The sequence below is a fragment of the Gouania willdenowi genome, chromosome 14, assembly GCF_900634775.1.
Source record: "Gouania willdenowi chromosome 14, fGouWil2.1, whole genome shotgun sequence".
NCBI lineage: Eukaryota > Metazoa > Chordata > Actinopteri > Blenniiformes > Gobiesocidae > Gouania > Gouania willdenowi.
Window position 1 is genome coordinate 7,046,948 of NC_041057.1, and position 26,916 is coordinate 7,073,863.

Sequence of the window (26,916 nt, forward strand, 5' to 3'; positions counted from 1 at the left end):
ACAGACTGAATGCTCCACCTCTTGACAGTCAAACTTATCTGTTTTTTCTTTCTGAACAGATTAAGTTTTTGGCAATATCGCTTCAAAGTGCTTAAAGAGATCACAACGCTGTGTTTATGAGCTAAAACGAAAGAATCTCTTTGTTATTAAACCCAACTTTGAATTATTCTCTATCTATCCTTTATTTATCCCTCATCCTTTATATTTATCATTATTATTATTATTATTATTATTATTGTTGCTGGGTTGTTCTTTGTTTTTTGTTTTTTTTATTTTTTATTTTTTTTGTTGTTTGTTTTTGTGCACCAACTACCAAGACAAATTCCTTGTACTGTCCTTAAAACTGTACATGGCCATTAAAAACATTTCTGATTCTGATTCTGATTCTAAATCTCTAGAAAACTGACAGTAAAAAAAATAACGGAAATTACCTATTTTTTTTTTTTTTTTTGCACTTTAAACGAAAAATTTGTCTTTATAGTTTTTATTGATTTCAAGGTTATTTTTCAAGGTTTTCTTATTTATTTATTTATTTTGATTCATTCTATTTAATTGTAGAATATTATTATATGTAAGTGGTTATTTTGCAGTAATATCACTTAATCAAGCCCTTTCTAACATATCACACTGCTGATATCGTATCAGACTGACATCGATATCGGGTAATACGTAACACTGCAATATCGGTATCGTATCGGAAGTGAAAAAGTTAGATTAGGACACCCCTACTTTCTTTCTCCTTTTCAGGGACTCAAACCAGCATCTATGTACCTGCTGTATATGCAGTTGTTTTTCACTATTAGTATTTTAGAAATAAATATCCAAATTCATAGGCTTTGTCCATTATCATTAAGTCTGTTTTTCTAATATTAATGCTAGTTTAATAAGAGAACTTTGAAAACCTTTGTTTCCCATCCTTACCTGCACTGCTTCGCTGGCACGAGAACTGCTCTTCCTCCTCCTCTTCTTCCTCTCCTCCATCCACCATCTCCTCAGTGCTGGTCAGATGATCTTGGCTCAGGTCGGACAGTGAGAACTCCAGGCTGTCCTCTCTCCACATGTCGGCTGATTTCGACCTTTTCTTTTTAAAACTCCCTCCATCTCTGGAGCCCTCAGTCATGCGCTGGAGGTAGCGTTCCTCCCTGAAAACATCTCCCTCTCCCTGGGATTCCTCTCCTCCATCCTGAGCGATTGTATCCGCCTCTGAGGTTTCTGGGGTCGGCGTGGCCAAAGGGTCGTCATCGTTCTGGTAGGACTCTGGCCTCATTGTCATGGCAACGCGTTGCGTCCAGTGGGGATTGATGCTGAACTCTCCGAACTCATCGGCTGTAGTGAAAAGCTCCAAGCCGCTCTCTGCTAAGGATTGCGGGATACTGGGGGTGCTGGAGGAGCGGGTGGAGGCTTCAGAGTTCCTGTGTTCCTGTTTCACTGAAGAAGAAGAGAGGCGTGAACGGCGCGTGATTGGCTGCTTGCTGGAGACACGGAGTGAGCGCGATGTATGCTTGCGGGAAATGTGTCCCGTTACGTCGCCGTAGATTCCACTGTCTCCATTTTGACTCTCCACGTTTCCCATGATTCAACTGCGGAAAAGGAAATAATTTTAAATATATTTGAGGTTTATTTTCCCAAACTCGCCTGTTTCCTGGAGTCTGAAAAGTCACTTTCAGAGCGCTCCTAAAAACAGGCTGTTTTTTGGGCCTTCATGCATATGCATGAGTAGGCGTAAACACACGCTGCTTCACAGCAGCAGTAAATCATTAACAGTCTTCCTTCTCCTCCTGACCTCTACTGACGACAGAAATAGTCCATTTAAAATGACAGTCCATAGTTCTGTCCAACCGCTGCGTTGCATTGGGTCACAAACACATCAGATCATCCCATAAAGGCGACACATGGTGGTATAACTGCTACATGTGAAACTGATTGTGAGTGCTATATAATGAATTATCATATACTGAAAGTAAAAATATTAACTGTTATATCAACCTGACTATGCTATGTTTGTTTTACCTGTGAGGTAGGATTATCAGGAGGAGGAGTTTCCGCATTATGACTTCACAACTCGAGAAAAATCCAACTCGTCTGTTTGGAGTTGACTTTTTACAAAATGTGGAATAACAAGGGAGGGAGGGAACATAATTTTTTCAACTTTGACCCTCTGAATGAGGCTAAAGGAATGTATTTCACTGTAGCAAAACCATTAGAAAGTGCATTTTTAATAATACTGCCCCTTTAAAATCTTATTGAATAATGACATTCACACGTTTGACACAGAGGTGTTTATCAGTCACACACCTGTATGTTTGATACAACTCTCACACAATTTACTAACAGCACAAATGGAAGTAGGAAACATTGGGTATTTATGTCTTCCTGCCCTTCTGTTATGATTTTTTCAATAATACATTTGTAAATTATTATATATATATATATTTTTTTTTTCAAAACTCTTTTTAATAAGTTTTTTTTTTTTACATTTGGTACAGTAATTATATGCATAAAAAACAGCATCAGGGATAAACCAAAACAAAATAAAATTGTCAATATAACAGTAGAAATGATAGTAATTGTAGGAATAATAGCAACAATAGTGTAAAACAAATAGTCAAGCTCAATAAAGTAATAGATATCGGATAGCCATAGGATTAAAAATTAGAATGTACACACACACACATATATATATATATATATATATATATATATATATATATATATATATATAGAGAGAGAGAGAGAGAGAGAGAGAGAGAGAGAGAGAGAGAGACACACACACACATCTACCCATAGATATATGCACATATACACGTACAAATGAAATTCACAAAATAAATTGAAACTAAATAAATAAAATCAATAATAATAATACATTTATAGATTATTATATAGTAAGGGTGTTGACAAAAATTGATTCTGCAAAATATCGCAATATTACGTCGCTTTTTTAATTATATATATATATATATATTTGTTTTTTTGCACTGAAACCTGGGCATGTTGATTAGCTTGTGTTTTTTCAATAAAATCTAAAAAGAAAGTAGTAACTTTCAGCATTTATTTGTTGTTCTAGGCATATAGCTCAGTTAAGTTCCACTAAAGCCATGTTGCACTAAAGTCAAAGTTGGTTTAAAAGCCACAGGCAGATTGTATGTTATTTATTTATTTGAAGTTGTTGGCACAAGGCATGTTAAAGTCAATGTTTTCAGTGTAAAATATGCCATTAAAATATATTTCATACATAATGTTCTCATGAAGGTGTACACATTTACAGATTAGTTGTTTCTTAAGTCATATATTTTTTTTAAAAATCGCAATAATTGCCTTATGCTTTAATATCGGGATACTGTATATCGTATTGTATCATGACCTATGTATCGCCAGATGCACACCCCTATTATATAGTAATATGATGTGTTATATAATATGAAATGTTTTACAAGTGCTGATTCAACTCTTGTCAGATCCCTCCTGTAAGTCAGACAACAACAAACCCACACGATCATTCTTTCTTTCCTTTACAGAGCAAAAAAACAAATAATGCATAAACTTGTCAAGCTCTGACAAGTTTATGCATTATTTGTTTTTTTGCCCAGTAAAAGTACCAGTCAATCTAACATTCTTAATGCGTTAAATATTAAAGGCTAAATTGATGTGTGTTTGTGAATAGCTGTGGTTACCTCAGATCAAGCAGCCGCATCAACGACTTTCCTAAATTGTTGCAGTGTCATCTTTCACCGCCTTAGGTCCTCAAAGTGAAACGTTGTGTATCCTGCGAGTAAAAAAAAAACAAAAAAGGAAAGAAGAAAGAGACATTTTATAAAAGTTCTTACAACTTCAATCAGACCTCATGTGTCTAAAGTGCAGAAAAGAGAAGAAAGGGGAGAATATCAGAGGAAAAGGCCTGTCTGAAACTGCTTCAGCACAATTCCAATGTGAGTTAAAAGGGAAGCTTTGAAACATAATTTCTTTTTTGTTTTGTTTTTTTTCCATGTAAAAATATTTTACACAATAAAACTTAAACTGGCTTATAACAGAAACACAGCGGTCTGACTTTGGCAGTCACACACATCGATCATCAGAACTATTGTCTCAGCTTGAAGGCGGGGAGGGTGTGGGGGGCTGCGAGGGGGCGGTGCATGATGTCTCCCAAGTACCAACCAATCACTGTTTCTCTGAGCACTGCCTTTGAAGCTCATTGCCCACCTGAAGCCATGCAGGCATGCACGGGCATGTGCACGACAACAATTTGGAAGAGTATTTATTTTCCCTCCGAAAAAACAAAGAGCCACACACACACACACACACACACACACACAAACTAGTGCAGTGACCGTAGGAAACATGTATTGCTATAGAAATGTGGGAGGTTTAATATTTAGCACTGTAATATAGCCTAGCATACATTGTCCTATCTGACGAAATCATATTGAAGAAAATAGCAATATAATCTTTTTATCTTATTGTCACACATTTTTGTCATAGTTTACGTCAACTACATTCTTTGTCGAGTAAATTAACATCAAGAATTAACATCAAGTCCAACACAAAACAAAGAAATTGGTCATCATCACAATCAGAATCAACTTTAATGGCCATGTAATGTATGTTATACACACAAGGAATTTGTTAGCAGAAAGATTAGCTTTGCTCCCTGAAGCAAAAGACGTACACTTAATTAATACATTTCATTGTCTAATATGCACAGATTACTAAATAACGTCTTCCGTCTAATATTGAAATCTGAAACACGCACTGGTGCACACACACTCTAATCCGACATAACACAAGGGAAATTAAAAATGTTGCTTTTCCTCTGGCTGTTTGCAGTCTGAAATGCTTCGTCTCTTCACTTTTCCTTCTTGTGTGCCCTGCAGCAAGGCACAGATGTGGAACGAGGTACCAAGAAAATGAGCTAAACCCACATGAAGCTGGGAGGGCTGAGGGTGAAACACACGAGGAGGGTGATCGCTGAGGTGGAGGCCATTGGGGTGCTTTGGTATGAACAATAGTTTAACGGGACGTAGCAATAACGAAATAAAGAATGAGATAGTGGGAGATAAAGAGGAAGAAACAGGGAGGTCTCATTGTTGCAGCACTTAAAGTGGATAAGTAGACATGTGTTCCGTCTGCAGCTCTGCAGCCTAATTGAGGGAGCAGAGACAAAAGGGGAAACCTAATTATTCACTCTCATTCTCTCCAACGCTAGTGCTCGCTCGTGCTCTCGCAGTGTATTAACACATGGGGAAAGTGTGTTAACACAATGGCCTACACAACAGCAGTGGCAGCAACATTAGCGCACACACTTGCCCACTCAACAGACACAGCACACACACACGTGAAAGAAGAGGAGACAAAGGACAGTGTTGGGTAGCGATGGAAAAAACTGCTTTATTTTTATAAGCATGTTTAATGGCACATTTCCAGTTTCTTAGAGCACGGGTTCTCAACCTTGGGGTCACGAGACACTGGGAGGGGGTCGCCAGATGCCTTCAAGAAACTAAGAATATAGATTTTTTTAACAATATGAGCCCATTTTTGCTTATTTTGTCTTACATTTTTTCTGCAACTACACCAAACTTACCTGATTTTAACCTATTTTCATCACTTTTTCTTGACATATTTTTCCTCCCTTTAATTTGTTTTTGCTCCATTACTCACATTTCTGTCACCCATCAAATTTCAATGCCTTTCCTGCACATTTTTTCCACTTTCAAGACATTTTCGGTACTTTATAAACCCTTTTTACCACTTTTCCACCTAATGTTGCATATGTTGACACATTATTTGTCATGCCCATTATTTGCCAGTATAAACTAATTGTTCCTACTTTTTCTGCGGTTTTTAAATTCCCATTTCACCACATTTTCCACCATTTTTGGTCACTTTTAACCCCTTTTATTTCAGATTAAAACAATGATTCACATCTTTAAACTGATTATATACTATGGCCCAAACAACGATAAACTTCCTGGATAACAGTGGATATTATTCAGATAAATAAAGAAAGGTAGTTATCACAGATTCATAGAACAATGGACCATCATTTTGCTGACTTTATGAATGGGCCCCAAAAATCTCTCCCCTTTATTCCCCCTTATAGATCGTCCTGTCTCTACATGACTGTTCTTCAATGTTCATGTCTGTGTTCAACCACCTTCAGGTACAGTGGGGGTCCCCGGTCTCTGGAACCTTTATTTTGAAGGTTGCGGGCTGAAAAGGTTGAGAACCACTGCCTTAGAGAACAGCCATCCAAATAAATACTGCAATACCTGAGAGAGACACAAGCAAACCTAGCCATTTCACTGATAATGGATCTACCATTTAACAACAGTGTGGGAAACAAGTTCACTGAAGCGTCAAACTCATATGACAGGTTGCAATGGAAGGATGCTCAACAGCTATAACCTCTGACGTCTATCACCTCACACATGAAGAACGAGCAACATGCAAGCCGGTTCTGTAGCATGCACTGAAGTACAATGGCACACACGCACACACCTGGCTGCACGGTCCCTGGAGTAATGTGAGCCGCGCGCTTTACACTCACGTATTTACTCATGCACACTGAAAAAAAAAACAAAAAAACCACAAGCCTGTCAGAACAGCTACGGAGCAGACGCGCCCTGCCAGTCTTTTCATCTTTGCACCTGTCTCCCAGCTCCACCCATGTACTGTACAGCAATGACAGAGTTGGCTGAACTTTTAAAAAATGCTGTCAAAGTCTAGACCACATTCTGGAGTGGCTCTGCAAGTAAGACACAAAACAAAGCTCTGCCATTCAAGGCTTTTTATAACTTAATTAGATACGCAGACTGCAAATTCAGCCTTATGGGTTAAAGGGGCACCATATAGAATTTTGACTAGATTTCCATTTTTAGGAGGTGCATTTTTGCACTCCTGGAAGTCCACATATGGCCTATAGTACGGTTGATGCTGCATTCACATAACTTCCTAACGTCTGCATTTCCAAGTTAACAATTTTGATCTCCATCTTTAAAGCGTTCCATGTCAAAATGTTTCCAAAACATGGCTGACAGAGATAGAATTTACAAGAAAGACATTATTGTTTGTCTGACTTGAGGCCTTCCAAAGGACTGTTTCAAGTAAGAGATCAGAAAACCCAAAGTTCCAAGTTGCCTCCACACAATGAAACGTCCCCCACGCCAAAATTGCGGTCTCAATTTCAGCCTGTCAGCATCCTATATAGATAATGTATCTTCTAAATAACAACATGTATTTGATTGTAAAACCTGTTTATTATTATTTTTAAGAGGAAGAATAATTGGTTGTACTCACAGATGTACTGTAGTTTCGTTTTGGTAACTAAACTAGAAATAATTGATTGTTGTCTGATAAACAAATTTGTCCAATTTTACTGACCAGGGTACCCCAGTGTAAAGAATACTAAGGACACTCCTACTATCTTCTGGCTTTATTGTAATTTTAATGGTTATTGATTAATAAAATTACATTAAAATATTCCAGTTTATTGTATTAATAATAATACTGACTCCGAGGGGTAATTCTGACTCCAGGAGATTATTTTGACTACAAGAAGTTATACTGATTCCGAGGGGTTCAGCTTATACATCCTCACTTGCATTTTCTTTGGGAAACGCAGTTTGTCTTGTTACTTGTTACTTAGTAGGTTTTAAGACTAGTGTAAAAAATGTGTAAATATAATCTTCTCTTCTCCAAGACATCCCATAAAGATGGATATTTCAAGAAAGACAGAGCAACAGCCAAATCTTCCTTCAACCTGTTGGTGGTCAAGACACTTTCTTCACCAAATAAGTCAATGGCTTGACCTGCCTCTCTGACCTTTAGTAGGAAACACCTTAAATCACAGCCACCCCCATCAAGCTTCCAAACACAATGACACAGTGGATGGAATCACCCATTCCTCAGGCTATTTCCCACACCTTTAACATTCCTTAAATTGTTACCCCTATACTGGCACGTAGGGAGTGAAGTCATTGAGTGTTGTGCTGTGTTTAAGGGGTAAACAATAGGGTTTGTGGTGAAAATATAAGGCAACAAAAGGCCACCCTGAAACTGTGGCAAATGGTTCTCTAGCTCTAGAAATACACACCAACACAGCAGCTGTTGTGCAAAAAACGCAAAGGGAAAGCAATGTCTTGAGTTCTTACAAAAAGAAAGACTGTGACTCGATCTAGAACTTTAAGGATTGGTAGCTTTGCCAATTTTGTTGTAAAAGAAGCGCATGTTAAAGAAGGATCTGCAACATCCATTGCAAACACAAGACTCAGCTATGCTCCGAAAACATCTGACTGTAGAGATGGGAACGCACACTCCTCAGAACTCCCATCGTTCCACTGAGACACGACTGTCTGAGACATCACCAGTAGAATTCCCTGGAAAAGGAAGATTAGCTTGTTATTCATCCCTTCGAGTTCTGACAAGGCTTGTGCCACCTCCTCCCCCCTCCTTTTCTTGGGCTAAACACACTCACACACACCCTCTCACACACACACACACGAACAGAATGAACCTCTGCTGGTTGTTTAAATCAACCATTTTTCAAGAGAGCGTGATATTTAAACATTATTAATCCTTTCTGAGGAGCTCTTTTATTCTGAGACCACTGCGGCTGGTGGATTGACTTTCGTTTAGCAAGGCTCCCTAATTTTGCACAATGAAATTGTGGTACGCTTTACATAACATGAAATTAGGAATGATTAATAAACTGTAGAACATTGACACATGAAATTTTCTTGGTCAACATGACTACTTAGGATTAACTAAGTAAAGGAAAATGAGAAATCATCTCAATTTACTGTGAACGAGTCCACTTCACTCCTCAAGTGTCACTAACCTCATTAGAATACGCGCCTCTATCTTTCCAGGGCTTTACGCAGTAGGCTCTTTAACTCAGACTTCAGCTGACTGTCTCTGCAGCATGGAGCAAGCAGGGATTACCATATTTTAAAGAATCAAGAAGTCCTCTATTGAGCGAGAAGCCCAAGAGACTCCATGAATGAGAGTAGCTTTTTAGAGAATTTCTCAGCAGCCCCTTGCTTCAGTGCCAAGGTGCAATCTTAATAATCAGCGGTTCTTTTCACGGATTTAAAGACAGACGACCCCATACTTTAGTCATTCCTTTATGATTGGAGCTTTTTGAACTCTTTACCGCACTTTGAGGTCAAGACGATGCATGTCAGACGTAGTTAAATTCATCATGAAATTCTCTTGTGGGTTTCAACCCACTGCTTGAAATCGTCATAATTGAAAAATAAAACCATGCGGTGCAGTGGGTTTGTGGCCAATGGGAACCTCTGTTTGACTATTAAAGACACACAAACTGTGTCCTTTGTCGCAGTTTGTTAATAAATAATTAGTCCTCTCTCTTATTTACTCCATCTCAATCAGCCCTCACTTGTTTTTCCTAATGAAACTGTGATTGCGAAGCCGAGTCATCAAAACCAATCAGGTAAATATTCATGCAGTGAAGGTAGAAGATAACAAAAAAGTGCTGTCTTTAAATATTCAGTTGGTATCAACAAAGAGCCTGCCTAGCATTGTGGATACAATGAGAAAACAATACTATGATATAAGAAACTAAAGGTAAACATGGAGGTCTATTGGGTATTATAAGGTAATAGTACGTAGAAAATAAATTTCAAGTAGTAGTAGAAGTACTGTTACTTGATTGAAATTGTACTCCAGTACAAGAATAAATACGTCATACATAAAATACCACAGGAAAAGTTAAAAGTAGCTCAATTAAATAGTATTCAATGTAAAAGTTACTAGTTAATTTCACCCCCCACGTTTTTTTTTTGGTAATAAATATTGCCACGGTTCCCTTGCATACAGTAAACATCTCATGTATGAACTGAAAAATTATTATTTTCCACAAAGGCATCTGTATAAAATAAAAGGTTTGTCAAAATGTACAATTATTTATTAAATAAAACAACACCAACGAATTCAGATCTAAATTAAAAAATAAAAAGCCAGGCTCTAAGTTAAGCTATACATTTATAAACTGAGAATATTTTGTAGCTTCACAATGTCCACTGGTCATTTTAAAACAAAAAATTATGATTTACTCAGTTAAAGATGGGTGTACAAATGTAATAAATCACTTTACTTCTTTTAAAATGTACTTTTGTACAAGTAAAATTACTGATTTTGAAAAATACTATTAAAAAAAAGTACAAGTACCCATAAAAGTAACTCAATTACAGTAATATGAGTACTTGTAATCCATTACTTTCACCTCTGGTTACTGCTCAGTCCATGTCCCTCATAAGATGATTCAGACATGGAATTTCATACAATAATATAGTTTAACCTCCAACAAAGGGGGTAATATTTACACCTGTGTTTATTTATTTTTGTTCGTCTGTTTGCAGGATTACGTCAAAGGTCCTTAACAGTAACCAACGATAGACCTTACCCCATGGACGACTTCATTACATTTTTGGAGGATATCCGGAACAATGTACAGATTCTGGATCAGTTTGGGAAAATTGAAAAAAAATATCCCTATATTTCATTATTGGCAAAAATTTAAAAAAATTTGATACATCTGTTTGTCGTTGATCAGTATTTATGAAATTTGACTTCCCACCGAGCTTAGTCCTGATCAGATTTGGGCTGCACAATTAATCAAATTTGAATCGTGATCACAATTTTGGTTGCCACGATTAAATTAACCTGATCGTTGGCAATATTTACATTTAAAATATGGGTTCTGCACTATGTAATAGTGTATACTTACTTATTTATTCAGTTAGCCTATGGTACATTTTAAATGATTGGGTAAATTTTAAAAAGATTTAAAGCTTAATTTAAAGCCTGAAAACTGATTTTTCCTTAATATGATTAATAATTGTGATCATAATCGTGATTACAATATTGATAAAAATGTATCTTGGTTATAATTTTTGCCATTATCGTCCAGCCCTAGATCAGATCTAGATTATGCGTTTCAGCAAGAAAAAAAATGGGATTGTCCATACATTTGAACCTACTATATGGTTATTAATGTGGATTGGAATTTCTTCCAAGCTTTTAAAGTGTGAATGATCATGGTACCATTATCAGATCACTGATATCTGACAAAGAGGATATTTAATACTTGGTGGTGGTTGAGGCTTTAGGAATTCTCTTGTAAAACATACGTTTATTAATCCATTCACTCAAACTCTCAAAATATCTAAACTAGGCATAAAAATAAATAAAGTATAGTTTGGGCAGTTTTGTAAATACATTTGAAGACTGAGGTATAAATAGAAAAGACTTAAGTGTACAAAACTATATTGCTAAAACTTGCTTAGTGTGGACCAAAAACTGAGAATTAAGCCGATAATAGGTTTAAATGTTTTCATTAATTCGGGAAACATGAGAATGATACCTTAAAGGAAGAGCAGGGTTGTACTCTTGCTTGAGTCACACAAAGGCATGAAGCCAGACAGAAACATATATACAAACATCTGCAGACAAACACACACTGAAGGGAGACAAATTGGCAGGAATGTTTCTTCTCTTTCAATGTCCACACACACTGAATGTCGTACAGGGGAAATATGAGGCTCAGTGTGTAGGAGAGAGGGATGAGAGGGTTTTAGGTAAAGGTAGGCTCACTGAGGTGGGAGGTTAATACAAAGGGGGAGGATATGAGAGCAGCTCAACAATGTGAAAAGGGGATGATAGTTGGAGAACGGGGGATGAGAGGTTGGTAATTCAAACAGGAGCTGCTGGGAATTGAGTGTTGGACCACTGGTAGGAAGATGAAGGATGTGTGCTGAGGTGGAAGATGACATGAGAGGTATAGAATGATCACTTTTAATGTGCTTATAGCTGTGAATAGACTAGAAGAAATTAAAAGTCTTTACCAGAAAATAAAATGCCTGGGTGCTGGTTTGATAACTCTTTTTGGTTTTTTCAAAAGTAAATTAAAATAAAATAAAATAAAATAAAATATCAAATTAAATTAGATACATACAGTAAATTAAATAAATAAATTAGGAAGCAATGTCTCATTTGAAGCTTGACCACCTGAGATGTGGCAACTATTCCCTCTTTATTTTGAAGTCTTAATTTAATGTATAATTGTTGTTGACATTGATGTTTTAAACAATGTTTGAGTTTATAAATGCTTAAAATTAATAATAATAATAATAATAATAAAGATTTGAACAACAATAAAAAAAAAAAAATGAACAAAATGTTCTGTTACCACTGTTTTATTATTGTATTTATTTTGTTGTTGTTGTTGTTGTTGTTGTTGTTGTAGGTTGGAGGGTTGTCATTTTTAATTTGTTTTTATTTTTGCTCTATTAATTCCTATTGCAGCCCTGTAGTGTGAGAATTATTTTAACCAGTGTTAATCAGTGATAGCTAAAATCTATCCGATTATTCGGCCACAGCGACTGTTGTTGAATAAAGACTTTTGTCCAAAACCTTGGATTCCTACTTGATAAAAATGCAATAATGTGAGTTCACACATTCACAGCATAAATGTTCCTGCAGGTAAACATGTTAGCAGCAGGTGAGTGGGCAGGGTATCTGGAGAATGGTGGGGGGATGGGGAATAGCAGGATGTGGTGGTGGGGGGTTGCCTGAGTGCATCCCTGCACCTGAATCAACAGCGGTGCATGCAAACAGAGACAGAGTGGCCCTTGAAGGAGACACAGAAGACAATGTTCTGAAGTCAGCCGTGGGGGCAGGAAACGCTCAGCAAGAATGTGACAAACAAACGTCAGGTCAGTGCACTGTGTAGGACACGGAACAGAAATATGATACGACTCTGGGATATGAAACAGACTCACAGCAGGGAGAACACACTGAAACCGTTTTTGATACAAGACATGAAGTGTGAAAAACATGTAGACATGGCAGATAGTGACAGCTTCACATCCATCAGCTTCAGAGATGAACATTCAAACAAAACCAAGTTCAAGTCAAAGATCTGGATGCATTAATTAGCATCAGAAACTGAAGTTTCTGTCTGATCTCATTTTTCCGTGGGCTGATTCCATTCATGTGAATTATAAAACAACCCCTTTATACTGCTTTTTATTGCAAGTAATAGAAGCAGGGAAATAATCGGTCTTAAATAGATCCTCATTAGTCGCGTTGCATCCAATGATTGAGTTTTCAAGAATATATTTGGTTGTTACCTTCAAAGATTGACATAACAACCGCAGTGTTTGGTGTTGTCCCAAATGGACATGGATTGACTACATACCAGACCAGTGCCATTGCCCTTTCATCACTTTTGGCCCCCAGACTCATTTTAACAAAGTGGAAGGACGTACAACCTCCTTCCTTTATTCAGTGGGTACGAGAGTTGATGATGTGTTTGCAAATTGAATATCTAAGGTACAGCTTACGTGGGTCAATAAATAAATATCAGAGGACATGGTCGCCCTTCAATGCATATGTTGAAGGTTTGCCTTTTACTTGAGTGGGATGTGTAATGCAAAATTCAATCATTGAGGAGTTGGGTTGTGCAGCCTATTGTATTGTATTGTATTGAATTGTATGTTTGTTTGTTTTGTTTTTTTCCTTTTGTTTTTGTGTGTTTAGTTTAATTTTATGGATATCTTTTCACAAGTTGAGGGCTCATGTGCCGCTGGTTGACATTGTGGTGTAAATCTCTGTAAAATAAATTTGAACAAGCCCTGATTCCTGAAATGTTTGTCTGTATAAAACTGAAAAATCTTTAAATAAAGTGTTCAAAAAAAAAAAAGATTGACATAACAAAAAAATAAAGCCTATATGAGTAATGATAAATAAAGTTATATAACTAGTAAGAGTTTGTCTTACTGTTTGTCTTTGTACTTTGTAGGATGTCAGCCAGTCATTACGTAATGTCTAGTGACAAACGCAACACTGGCCACATTTACATGAGAGCTTTAATTCCCCTTTAATTCAGAATGAAACTTAAATCCTCTATAAACTGACCTTGTAAACACGTAATTCCGAAAGAAAATGGCCATTCTGAATTAAACTTAAATCCGATTATGATTTTAAATCAGAATGGAATCATTCCTCGATCTTGTATATGTTTAATTCTGGCCGTTATGCGCATGTTCGTCTTAACGCGATGATGCGCTGGTGACGACATAATCCAAGATGGCCGCCAAAGCATTATTATACAGACATTCATGGACACATGGACATATTACACACACAGACATCAGCAAATGAAATAGGCTTCATCGGGGGGACGTGAAAGCCTTGCACCACGACATAGAGCTTCACTAATGACGCACTGGTCATCTGAAAGTTCTCCTGTCACTCAAAATCCTGTATAGTGGAGGCAGAGCAGCCGTTGCATTACCCGCTGGCTTTGATTGGCCAAATACAGTCTTCTATCTCTTTTCTCCTGCTCAGCGGATGAAAGTGAAACAGTATGTTATTGTCAAGCTGTTGCTTTAAAACTACAATCAAAATAAAAGTGAAAATAATGTAATGTAACCATGGCTAATGATTGAGTTTCCAAGAATATATTTGGTTGTCACCTAAAAAGTTTGACAAAACAAAATAATAAAGTAATGATTTGAATACTCAAGGCTGCAATATCGATATCGTATCAGAAGTGAAAAAGTTGTATCGGGACATCCCTAGTTAGATTCTATCCCGCGTAGACGTTCCAAAGGAGCATCCTGCTTACTTTTGAGTTTGTTTATTACATGAGTCTGAGTGTTAAGAGCCCTGCACAATCCATCAGAAATGACTGGCAGAATTCCCAAAACAGCTGCCAATGTAATCCGGACTTTGCGATAGGTCAGAAAACTGCCTGCTCCAATCAGCAGCATACCTGCTGTCATAATTCCAATTATGTAGACGTCTTCGCGTCCTCAACGGAAAGAATAGACAGACACACAATCCTCCACTTGTCCCAGGAGTTCATCGTGTATCCCGCCGCAAGCATTTCGCCGGGACAGGCGGGCTCACCTCAGCCCCTTCTTTTGGTCGAAAAAAACTGGTCGATTGTATTGAGGGACCAGCTGATCAATTCCAATCAAAATAAAAGTGAAAATAGTACTGAAAAAGAAGGTTTGTTGTGCAAAGCGGAATACTTTAATTAGGAATAATTCATTTTGAATTAAAAAAAAAAATGTTGAGTTCTCAAGAATATATTTGGTTGTTACCTTAAAAGTTTGACAAAACAAAATAATAAAGTGCATGTGAAATGATAAAAATTTGATGATGGGAAAGAATGAAAAAAAAAGTTCTATGACGAGTAAGAGTTTGTCATACTGTTTGTCTTGGTGACTTGTAGGACTTCAGCCAGTCATTACGTGATGTCTAGTGACAAACGCAACACCATCTGTAAGATGAGCATGTCAAACTCATGTCAGTTTTGTGTCATCCCTTCAGCAGCCAGGCCTGGATCTCTGATCTAGGTCAATGGGTCCACTTCCTGTGAGCTGATCTCTGTGGGTTATCATTTGGGCTCTGAGTGGCTGCAGTGAAATGAGTGAATAGAGGCTCTTTCCTCTCACTACATTAATGACCTGTATGTGCTCCACACGACTCGCTGATATCTGAGTGCAGGCCTGAGGGGAGAGGACAAAGACAACCTGACCCCCACCCACCCCCCAACCACCACCCCACAACCCTGCACCGTTCATACACACACTCACATAAACACCCACGTGCCTAAAAGCTAATGCACTCCAAGACAATAACAAAAACACACAATCAACAGAAAGCCTACGCTGCACTCAACACGCTTCTTTTATTATTCCCAAAGAAACTCAATCCACGCAACAACAAGAAAAAATAAATAAATAAATAAAAACCCTCATGCAGTCTCAGCTGTAAGGCTTTATTCTTTCATTATACACTCGACCACTCACACACACACATGCACGGACATATTCACGTACACGCTGAGAAATGCACACGCAGGCTTTTGAGACATGCCATGTAATATCCACCTGAATAAGTTCCAGGTCAACAAGCAGGATTGTGAAGTGTGAGTATTTGATGAGCACAGAGTCATCAGCCAGGGGCTCCTTTTTTATTTTCCAGCCAACTTGGGGCTGAAGCACTGGTTCCCAACCTTTTTTGGGTCATGACCCCATTTTTATATCACAAATTTTGACTTTTTTTTCTCTAAAATTTGTTTTTTGATGATATTTGTTATACTGTGTCACAAATAGAGAGTATAGCCAGTATTTGAGCACAAAGTGACAATATGTGCCAGCTCAGATACTGTATATTTATACTGCATTTTATTTGAACTACATTTATGTTTGAGAAAGTGAAAATAAATATGGTTTACAGTTGTTTGAGATTGTGTGTAGTGTTCTATGTTGAGAAAGAACAATAATTATTTAATCCTGCACTCTATGTCTATTTCTGTGAAATTGTGTGCAAAATATATGTAAATATATAACCTTAATCAGTAAATTGTTTTAATTCTATTATTACTGGACATTTCAGGTGACTGTTTTATTTCCAGGCGACCCCAAGGTTGAAAACCTATGGGCCAAAAAGTTAAAAATAATAATAATAATAATAATATTAATAATAATAATAAAAATATCTCAGTGCACACAAAGCATGAACACAATATTTAAATAATTTAGTGTGTCTTTTGTGTCTATCAAACACAAGAAATATAAAAGTTCTTGCTATTTATTAGTCGAAATACATAAAGGAACACACACAAACATTTGTCGATCTGGCCGATATGTGACATGGATTCCAACAATGATCAAAGATAATAGGCTGACATGAAAAAACATGATGACCTGAAAGTAAAAGTGAAATTGTTGAATCGAGCAAAATGCAAGTAACAGGAGAATAGTACATTGGGAAAAGTAAAAAGGAGGAAAGAAAGAAGCGGACGACTGTAATTATCAGTGAATAGATGAAGAGAAGAAAGACAAAAGGGAGGAAATGTATGAGGGCACATGCCAAATCATGTCAGCTCTCAGACACCCCTCCCCCCGCCTGCTTGGACCCCTTTTGCAAATTAAAGGCATCCCTTCTGCCTGCCTTTGCATCTTCTTTTTGCTCAATGGAGGCTGACGTTGACACAATGTTCTTCTTACCCTGGTGTTATTTACTCCCCAGCTTCAGTCGTCTTGCTCAACCAGATTAGTGACATTACAGATGTTACATTCAAATGGAAACGTCAGTGAGACGCCCACTTATTCACTTTCACGTCTTGCACAATTCCAGCACATGCTTGCCTGTAGCTAAAGCTAACTTTGATTCATGACCAAAATGTTGTTTAATGGACCCGAAGAGGTTGAAAACATGACAATACATATTTGTCAGCATTATTCTCCAGTCTTTTTAACTCTTCACAAATGCTCTGCTTTCTTGTTGACCTTCAGAATATTCTCATGATCCCCAGTTTGAAATTCTTCTGCCAATTAATGCATTTTCTGTCTGGAATAAATCAGAAACACTGACAGCTGACTGGTTTGTTTTTCTTGAACTCTGCCATGAATGGCAGCAGCAGAAAATCAATAAGTAATAAACGTGTATTTAGAGAACCAATGGTGAACCATCTTTCAATTGCAATTGGGGGACATGTTTAATGGGGACTGCACAAACCCCATTAAAGACCATATTTGATCAGATAAAGACAGTGTAGACCTCATAGATCAATGCAACTGAATAACTTGCTTGAAAATCAAATGTAAAGGGTGAAATTGTTGCTTGAAAGTTGTTTTTTTTTTTTTTGTGCACTGTAAACGCTGGGTTTATTGACATTGTTGGAACAGTGTTGTGCATTGCATTGTGGGATGTGATTTCCCAACACATTTCTGGTGTTTTCACTGAAAGTCGTGGCAAAACAATGGCGGACGTTTATTTTGGTGTTTTACACAGAAACACAACTTTTTTCAGGAAATTTACTTTGAAATTTCCTTTGATCTCCTGATGTTTCGACTGCCAAATGTCAGTCGTCTGCAGAGGCATCTACTGATTGCTTTGCTGTGTCCTTATGAGTTCTTTTTGGGCGTGGCCAACTTAAAGCGAGAGCTCGTAAATTTCTAAGTAAATTTACATTTGAACATATTATGACGTAAAAACACTTCTATGCATCAGTCCATGGGACTCCGATGTCTTTTCCAACAATGTCAATAAGAGAGTGTTCATAGTTGAGGTCAAAATAAACTTCCGAGCTAAATTCAACCTTTTATATCTTTTTTTTTTTTTTTCAAGTATATGGTCTTACATTTATTGATCTACGACTGAGGCCGACACTATGTCTGTATCTGATCAAAAAGAAAATCCATAATTATTGTCTCCAGCAGCTTTAATGCTTAGCACAAAAAATCAGAACAAAATGGCTTAAAAAAAGTAATGTACACTGGCAAAGATGAGTCTGGGTACAGCGAGGCGAGAGATTAACCTTCTCACTGTAATTACATCACCCTTTATACAGTATTATACCTGCACCATGTTCTTCAAAGTGCTTGGAATAATGTATTTTCTTGCTGTAATCATTGATTATTTATATTTTTCTATTCACCCCAAGATCAGAAAGGTAGTATGACTTGATTTGAAATAAAAAAAGTATAGATGAGGCATTAAACTAAAAATGATTATCAGTACATGTTGAAATAATGTCTCTGTAATGCATATTAATGACCTTTTGATGAACAGATCAAAGTGATTTATATTTATAGAAACAGAACACACTGTAGAATTACTTTTTTAGTTTTTTTTAAATAAGATTTTAGTCTTTAAGCTGCAGGACAAAGAGCCCAAAGTGTTTGTGAATGACTGTTTACACAAGAGTAAAAGTGTGTAGAGACAAATGTATAAATACAACCTACAGGTAGGTTGAACTAACATGGGAGCAGTGTACCAATCTGGGTCAGTACACACACACACACACACACACACACACACACACACACACGAGCACACACACACAGAGAGACATAAAAGGCTTACATTAGTGTGTCCCATCCCCCCCTTCACGCTTACCCACTATATTAGCTCACTGTACACATACTGCATGATCATAAGGGTGCACATATAGAGCCTATTTATCCCCTGCACACGTGCAGTTGCACATCGAGTAAATATACATCCAAAAAAAGGAAAGAAATGCACTAACTGCCTCACACACACACACACACACACACACACACACACACACACACACACACAGGTCTTATCTGCCACCATAAATCCTGTCACGGTTGACTTCCTCAAAATATCCCGCCAATACTCACTTCCTCGTGGCAGCAATGAAGCAGGGAATTGCAGCAGGAAAGATAAGAGTAAACAAAAAGAAAAAAAATAAATAAATCCAATGTTTATCTTCCTTTTTTTCAAAGTCGAATCCAAACTTGAAAGTCACTACCTGACAACTTAGACCACCTAAACAGTCCTGTTTTAAAGTTTTGAGTTTAAGTATGTATGACAGATCTTTTTTTTTAGTCTGGTAAGGATGCTCTGCAAGACGAGGCCACAAATTACTTGAGGTACTCAAGAAAAACTGGTTTTCAACCACATTTAACCTAAGTAAGGCCAAAAATAAATCTAGGGTCATCTATCTATCTATAATACAATGATCGTCTGTCTGTCTGTGTGTGTGTGTGTGTGTGTGTGTGTGTGTGTGTGCGCGTGCGTGCGTGCGTGCGTGCGTGCGTGCGTGCGTGCGTGTGTGTGTGTGTGTGTGTGGAGCGCATATCTCCCTGATGCAGTGTTTGGTCGACATGAAGCTTTTGTGACAGCTTTTTTCAAAACAACAACAGAAATGCACAAAATGACAACAAAAACCGACAAAATGACTGTAAATATAAACAAAAATTCTCCAAAAACACACAAAATGACTTAAAAAAACACACATTATAGAAAAAACGACAACAAAAGTATGAAAATGAGTCAAAAAAACACAAAATTAAATATTTATACAAAAAATACACAAAATTTCAACAGAAATGCACAAAACTACACCAAAAAACAAACAAAAACACACAAAATGATTCCAGAATCACACTACAATGATAACAAGAAAAACAATAATAATACAAAAAATGCACAAAAAGACAACAGAAAGATACAAAAACACACTGAAATTTGGTATAATAATACATCTCCACCAACTCTGTTAGAATATACAAAAATATCTGCTATACATCCTATCTGGTGGACATGCCAGCCCCTCGAATTTGGACAATTTGTCTGGGTTTGGGTCACTGACATGTTTGGACGTTCAGTAAACAGCTTTGCATACAGTATGTTTCAGCTCCTTGTATTTTCATGAGCTTTGAGCTATGTACATAGACTGTTCACATCGCTAATGATTCATCAGATATATGCATTGGTTCTTGGGTGACAGAACCAATGAAATCCAAAAAAATAAGCGTTTTACTGCAGAACTGATATAAAACAAATTTTCATTTTTATTTTGGACCCCAACTTTGGATTTTCACCTATATTGAAATCCTTTACATGAGGCCATTGTAGCTTGCCTCTGTGTCTTATAATCACTTCTTGTATATTAGTTGAATCAACTTTTCTTCAAGTGTAGGATTCATCACATGAATCACATCAGACATGTGGGTACACGTTGATGTTTGACCTTCTGCACAGCTGAGACCTTACACCTTCTCATCCTCTGACGCACACATTTCAGTGACAGATGGCACTTTATATACGCTGTATTCAGCCACCATTTAAGACGAAAAAAAAGTACATCTGTTCTCCTATACTTTGCTTTTTTGTCATTTGTTCCAACAGTTTTCCTCTGAACTGTTGGCTTTCCTGCCAAGCATTCAGTAGCACTCTCCTTTAACTGCTGTTAGCTCATGATTTTCAGTAGCTCTTAATGCTCCCTCATAATGCCCTCTCTATTCACTTTACTTTTTTTTTTTTTGCCGTTTCTGCTTTCCTCTCTTGTATCATTATTTCCACAGCACACATTTGTTGGCTAATGACTTTCAGGACCGAGTCGTTTTATAGAGGATCCCTTTTTTCCTTTCTGTTTTAAGGACTTTTTGAGGAACTGACTGCTTTCTCAGTTAGAGCTCCTGCTTACAGTAAAGGAGAATTGAAATGTCATCCATTTTCTTGTCATAAACAACCATTGAACTATTAATGATAAAGTTCACCATCAGAGACAGGCTGTGCAATGCAAGCATGGGTGTTAAACTCATTTTGGTTCAGGGGCCAAATACGGATAAGTGGGGAATCCAACAATTTCAACATTAGTGTGAAAGTATAATATAAATCATATAAAAGTATGAAGAATATGAGCCACTGACAACATGCAAGCAAAAGGGGACAGGTAGTAACTATGTTTATTTAATTTGGGGAAATTTTGGCAAATAATTAGAGGATTGAGCAGGATTTTGGAAAAAGTTTCTTTCAACAATTTGAAAGTAAAAATGACTTCCATCGTGTTATACAAGCATGGGAAAACTGTGAACCCCTGCAAATATTGTAGTTTCATTGAATTTGTGGCAAATTCAATGAAACTACTTGAATAATTGTAAGGTTCTCACAAAATTACTCAAAATTCCTGCTCCATTTCAATGAATAATTCCCATAAAAAGTTTCTTTTTTTTTTTTCTTAAGTTCCAGTGGAAATTTGCCAGATATTTTACGTCCCTTTGCAGCCCTACTGAGATATCCACAACTAAATGATTTGGTAATTCACAATGTTTTCTCAGTCATTTTTACTTTTCTTTGTGGGCCGATTTGGATGTTGTAAATGGGCCGGATTGGGCCCTCTGGCCTTGAGTTTGACACATGTGCTATAGCGAGTGAGGGCAGTTGGTTTGAAGCCAGTAAAACGTGAAGTGCAGAGGTTTTTGTTATCACACAGATTACCTTGTGTAGGAAACTAGAAAATGTGCATTAATGATTGATCCGACACACAATGGCAATGGCTGGATAGGTATTCATTTAAGGAAAGCATGTGCGTATCAGTGTGTGTGTGTGTGTCAGTGTGTGTGTAAGTGAGTGTGTGCTAATAAAAAAGAAGAACTCACACTTACACTGAAGGTACAGAGAGCCACATTGTGTGGGAAGACATGCAACACTAACACGTGTTAGAATGAAAATCTGTGCTCTTCATGTGCAAATTATATAAGGTTTCCCTCATGCAAAGGGTTTTGCTCACAAACTCCTATGAAAAATATTCAAATATTGGTCTGAAAGCTTTACAAAAAATTAAAAAAAATCATTTGTTTACCTTTACTTCAGCTCCCAGAATCCCCTCTGTGTGCATCAGTTTAGTCCCAGTGGTGGGTAAACACAGCAGTGTCCTCTCTTGGAGTAAACAGGGGGGAATCCCTGCACCAGTGTTGCATCTTCCTCCACACATACACACACACACTCACACACAGACACTCACACACACACACTCACACATGCTGCCTCTCCTGCATGCCCAGACCAGACTGAAGGCAGAGTAAAGGGTGTGTGTGCTCTGCCTGTGTGTGAGCCCGCCCTCTTTTCTGTTGGCTTTCCCCCTTTTCTCTCACTCATTCTCACACACACACACACACACACACACTCATGCTCCCAGCCAAAGCATCATCCTCCTCCTCCTTTCCTCTCTCACTCATGTCCTCTCTCCCTTTCTCTCTCTCGCTCTAATTCAACCTTTACTGGGCTGCTCCTCTAAAGTCTTCAGATGTACTCGTCCTTTTTGGAATGGTTCGCTCACTGATCTGAAGTTCTTTTGAAGAATATAAATGGATGCACTACACACACATGCTGCTGGACACCCAGGAAGTAACATCTGACTCACATCGACTCAAACTGTTAAAAAAAAAAAAAAGACCAGAACTGTTGTCTTATATAACATGAAAACATAAATGCCATTTGTTCTAGCTCACGTGTTTCAGTTTCAGTTTATTTGTTTGTTTCAGTTTAACATGAATCACGATTTAAAAATATATAGAAAGTTTTCACCGACGTCACTTTCTGGGCAGTAACCCAGATGGGCGGCCATGTTGGAGGTAAGCGGATGTAGACACTACACGTTGGAGGCTCACAGAGGTAAACTCTGTGATGGATTAATCACAGAAAAGCTCCTCAACATGCATTATAGATGTAAAGTCATACAGGGAAGGACTTGGTCAACAGGAAAGGGCACGATATTTGGAAAAAATATGGTTTATTGGTGGCGCAGATCCATACGAGTCGACTCCCTCGTCTTGGATCAATGACAACCCGGAGAGTCTATGTATCCTGATGTGGTCAGTTAACTGATTTCAACAAGCCCATACACAGAGGAAGACCTTAAATCTAATAGAAGTTTGGAGGTTGGCTGTGGCTGTAGAGGCTTGCGTTAGCAACGGTTATATATCTGCAGATAACTCAGTCAGTTCTAATAATTTCACAGTGACCCTGCAGCGTAGTTACTGTAAAATAGTATACGACCACCAGGCAATCTTAGATTTAGGCAAATCAAACAGTTATAGTCCGTTAGATGAGACTACACTGGATCTCGAGGCTCGGATTGCTGCGACCGGCTACATCCAACGGCCTGGGAAGCAGCGGAGTCTCGTACCAGCGGTGTCCGCCAGCGGAGGAGACGTAAGCGTTGTGATCGGAAGCAGGAGCGGAGCTAGCAAGCAAGCTAAAGGCTAATCCTCAGAGAACACCGCTTCCTTCCATCCTGTGTTCTAATGTCCACTCCCTGGAGAACAAACTGGACAACCTGAAGCTGGATTTAAATGCAAGACGAGAGATGATGGCGGCGGTGTTTGCATATACACCAATAACAACTGGTGCAACAACATTCGTCAGTCTATAAAACTTCACGTTTTTCACGGTCTGACCGATTATTACAGCCAAAAACATGGCAATAGTGCTGTTTGTAAACCTGCTGCTTATCTCCTAAATGGCGACTTCTGGGTTGATGACTCGGTTGATGACCCGCCGTGAAAACCCTCTGTAACAGGCAGAAGCAAAAATGATTATATGCTCAACACAAATCATTACATTCAACGTACATTTCTCAATAATACACACAAAAGAAATACAAACATTCAATACTTTTGAGTTGCCTTTTTATAAAATAATGCAAAAAATGTTATATATACACATATATATGTATATATATATATATACACATGTACTTTCTTTCATATACAACATTGAACAAAGAACCCAAACATATTTCTACTACTTCAAGTAATAATCTAAAATACATTGTGACATTTTCCCTTTGAAAATACAGTGTGTCACTCATTTTTTATTTATTTGTATTTATGTATTTATTATTCCACGTGTCACACTCAAGGCCCAGGGGGCCAAATCCGCCCCTTCAAAGCATTCCATTCAGCCCACAGGAGAAAGTGAAAATGACAGAAAAAACATGAATCACTGTGTAAATTACCAACTAATTCAGTTGTAAATTGTTGTTGAAGGAACTGCAATTTTTCCATAAAATCTCCCCAAATGAAATAGAAAATAGTCAAAAATGGACATTTGAGTATCTGTCACTTATTGCTTATAGATAGATATTGCTTAGACTAAAACAAGTTTGTTTTATTTGAAAAACCTAATTTATTAGACTGAAATAAAGGAAAATCCTTTAGTTACGTAAACAGAAATTCTATTGAATAATTGAAATGATTTATTCATGTGTTTTATTTTGACGTTCTAGAACAGGAAGTAAGTATTCTATTGTAAAAAAAAAAAAAAAAAAAAAGAGCTCTGTTGTCAATAAAGGATGTTTTGTGTTTCTCATTGTCACTGGTTAAAAAAACAAGTAAATCAGTGTTTTTCAATCTAAGGGTCGTGGCCCCATCTCTAAAATAAAATGCGGAATAGAAATATCTGAGCTGGTGCATCTTGTCACTTCACTACTTGTAGCACAGAATAGCAAACGTGATCAAAAATTAATTCTAGACAAATTTGTGGTATGAAAATGGGGTAACGATCCAAAAAAGGTTGGGAACCACTGAAGTAAATGATAAGTATAAAAGTATAAGACTTATTGAAGTGAGATACAAAATACAGTGAAAGATAAATGCTGTTTACTCTTAGAAAACATCCAGTGTTTTAGCGCTTTTACTGTTTTACTTCATTTTTACTCTTTAGGTTTCTAGCATCATCATAATCTTAAATTTTTAGTAACAGGAAATCTTCACCTGTTGGCTTAAAATTATGAGAGGAAAACCATATTCAAAGTTTTGGTGTTAAACATTTCTGGAGGCAAACGTGTCAAGACAAAAGTAGGGAGGGTAACAAGCAAAGAAAACCTGATTAACTTACCATTACCTTGCAAACTAGTGCTTCATTTAACTCACAAACAGACTGGTTTCCACCCTAGGGCACATGATGACCTTCTACCAGCTCGCTCAGACAATAGCGCTGCTGAGCTTCTTACCTATCGCACTATTTCCACGACTGTCGCCGAGCACCTGTCTCCTTGTCTGCACTCATTCTTCTCCTTTTTTTTCTCTGTCCTGTCTGTTTTGTGTCTTCCTTTGTGTCTTATCTAACAGCTGGGAAATGTCGGCTGAGGCAGGAAATGAGCGACTCTAAGAGGATGAACAGACTCCAGTTCCCTGACTCGTACCAAAACATGGAGTTATTGGGTTTTAATGAAATTAGATCGTCAACGTGCGACTCCAATCAACTGTAGGGATGGCATGTTTGAAATGGCAGACGACAGAGGAGGTAATTACAACAACTGCAAGAGGAGGATGTTATGTAAGACGAGAGGAAGATTGAATGTCAGCACATATTTTATTGAACGTGTCTATTCATACGGTTGCCGTACGGACAACCCCCGGTGCTATTGGTACGGTTAACAAAGTACATGTACGTAGCGTCATAGGGTTAGGGTTAGGTTATAACCTAAGGTTTCGTCTTAGTCACATGACCTAAGCTGGCCAATGACTGACTTTATAACGTGACCTAAACTGGCCAATGAGGGGCTCTGCGTACGGATAGAATGTCGGTATATTGATACGGCAACCGTACGAATAGCCACTGCCTATTTTATTTGTTGTCAACTGCAGTCTGTAGGTTTAGTATTGGGTAAATAAATATCAAAAAACATTGAATGTTGTGTTATTTCTGTTAAATTAACAGATTGTTTGGCAGCAAAGGTGGACACGCCTGAGCTGATGTGATGGACCAGGGGTCACTAGATGCCTTTAAAAAAAAATATATATATATATATATATATATATATATATATATATTTACAATTTTAGCTTATTTTTACCATTTTTTGCAACTACACAAAGCCTGCCATATTTTAACCTATTTTAATCACTTTTTCTAGCCATATTTTTTCTCCGTATAATGCATACATTACTTCCATTTCTGCCACTTCTCCATCAAATTGCGATGCCTTTGCTGCACATTTTCTTCCATTTTTAAGACATTTTCAGCACTTATATACCCTTTCCACCACTTTTTCCACCATTATTGTCACTTTTAATCTCTTTTCATCATATTTCATGCTTATTTTTGCCAATTTAACCACATTCACGATTTGTCATGCCCATCATTTGCCAGTATAAACTAATTGTTCCAATATTTACACTTTGAACCCTTTTTACCTTTTTTTCCGTCTGATTTTGGTCACTTTAATTTGCTACTTTTAACCAATTTCTGTGGTTTTTTACCAACTTTTCCACCATTTTTGGTCACTTTTCACCCATTTTTTTCTGATTAAAACAAGGATTTACATCTTTAAGATGACTATATACTATGGCGCAAATAATAATAAAGTTCCATGATGATAACGGTGGATATTATTCACATAAATAAGTGAATAAATAAATGTGGTTATCGCAGAGTCATAGAACATTAGACCATCATTTTGCTGACTTTATGGATGGGCCCCAAAAAACTCTCCCCTCCTCCACATGTTCTTCAATGTTCATGTCTGTGTTCAACCACCTTCAGGTACAGTGGGCGGTACACGGTTACTGGCACCTTCATTTTGGGGGTGACGGGCTGAAAAGGTTGAGAACCACT

The 26,916-nt window shown here is 37.5% G+C and overlaps 1 protein-coding gene across 1 annotated transcript in view; it reads right to left on the reverse strand.

Moving 5' to 3' along the window:
- The window catches only part of LOC114475449 (T-lymphoma invasion and metastasis-inducing protein 1-like), a 71,535-nt gene extending 49,118 nt beyond the window's left edge, over positions 1-22,417 (reverse strand). The window contains 3 exon segments of the mRNA XM_028466235.1: positions 922-1,580; positions 3,675-3,766; positions 22,157-22,417. Of these exon segments, the coding sequence (XP_028322036.1) occupies positions 922-1,573 (652 nt within the window). The 5' untranslated portion in view covers positions 1,574-1,580; positions 3,675-3,766; positions 22,157-22,417.
- Positions 22,418-26,916: the final 4,499 nt, after the last annotated feature.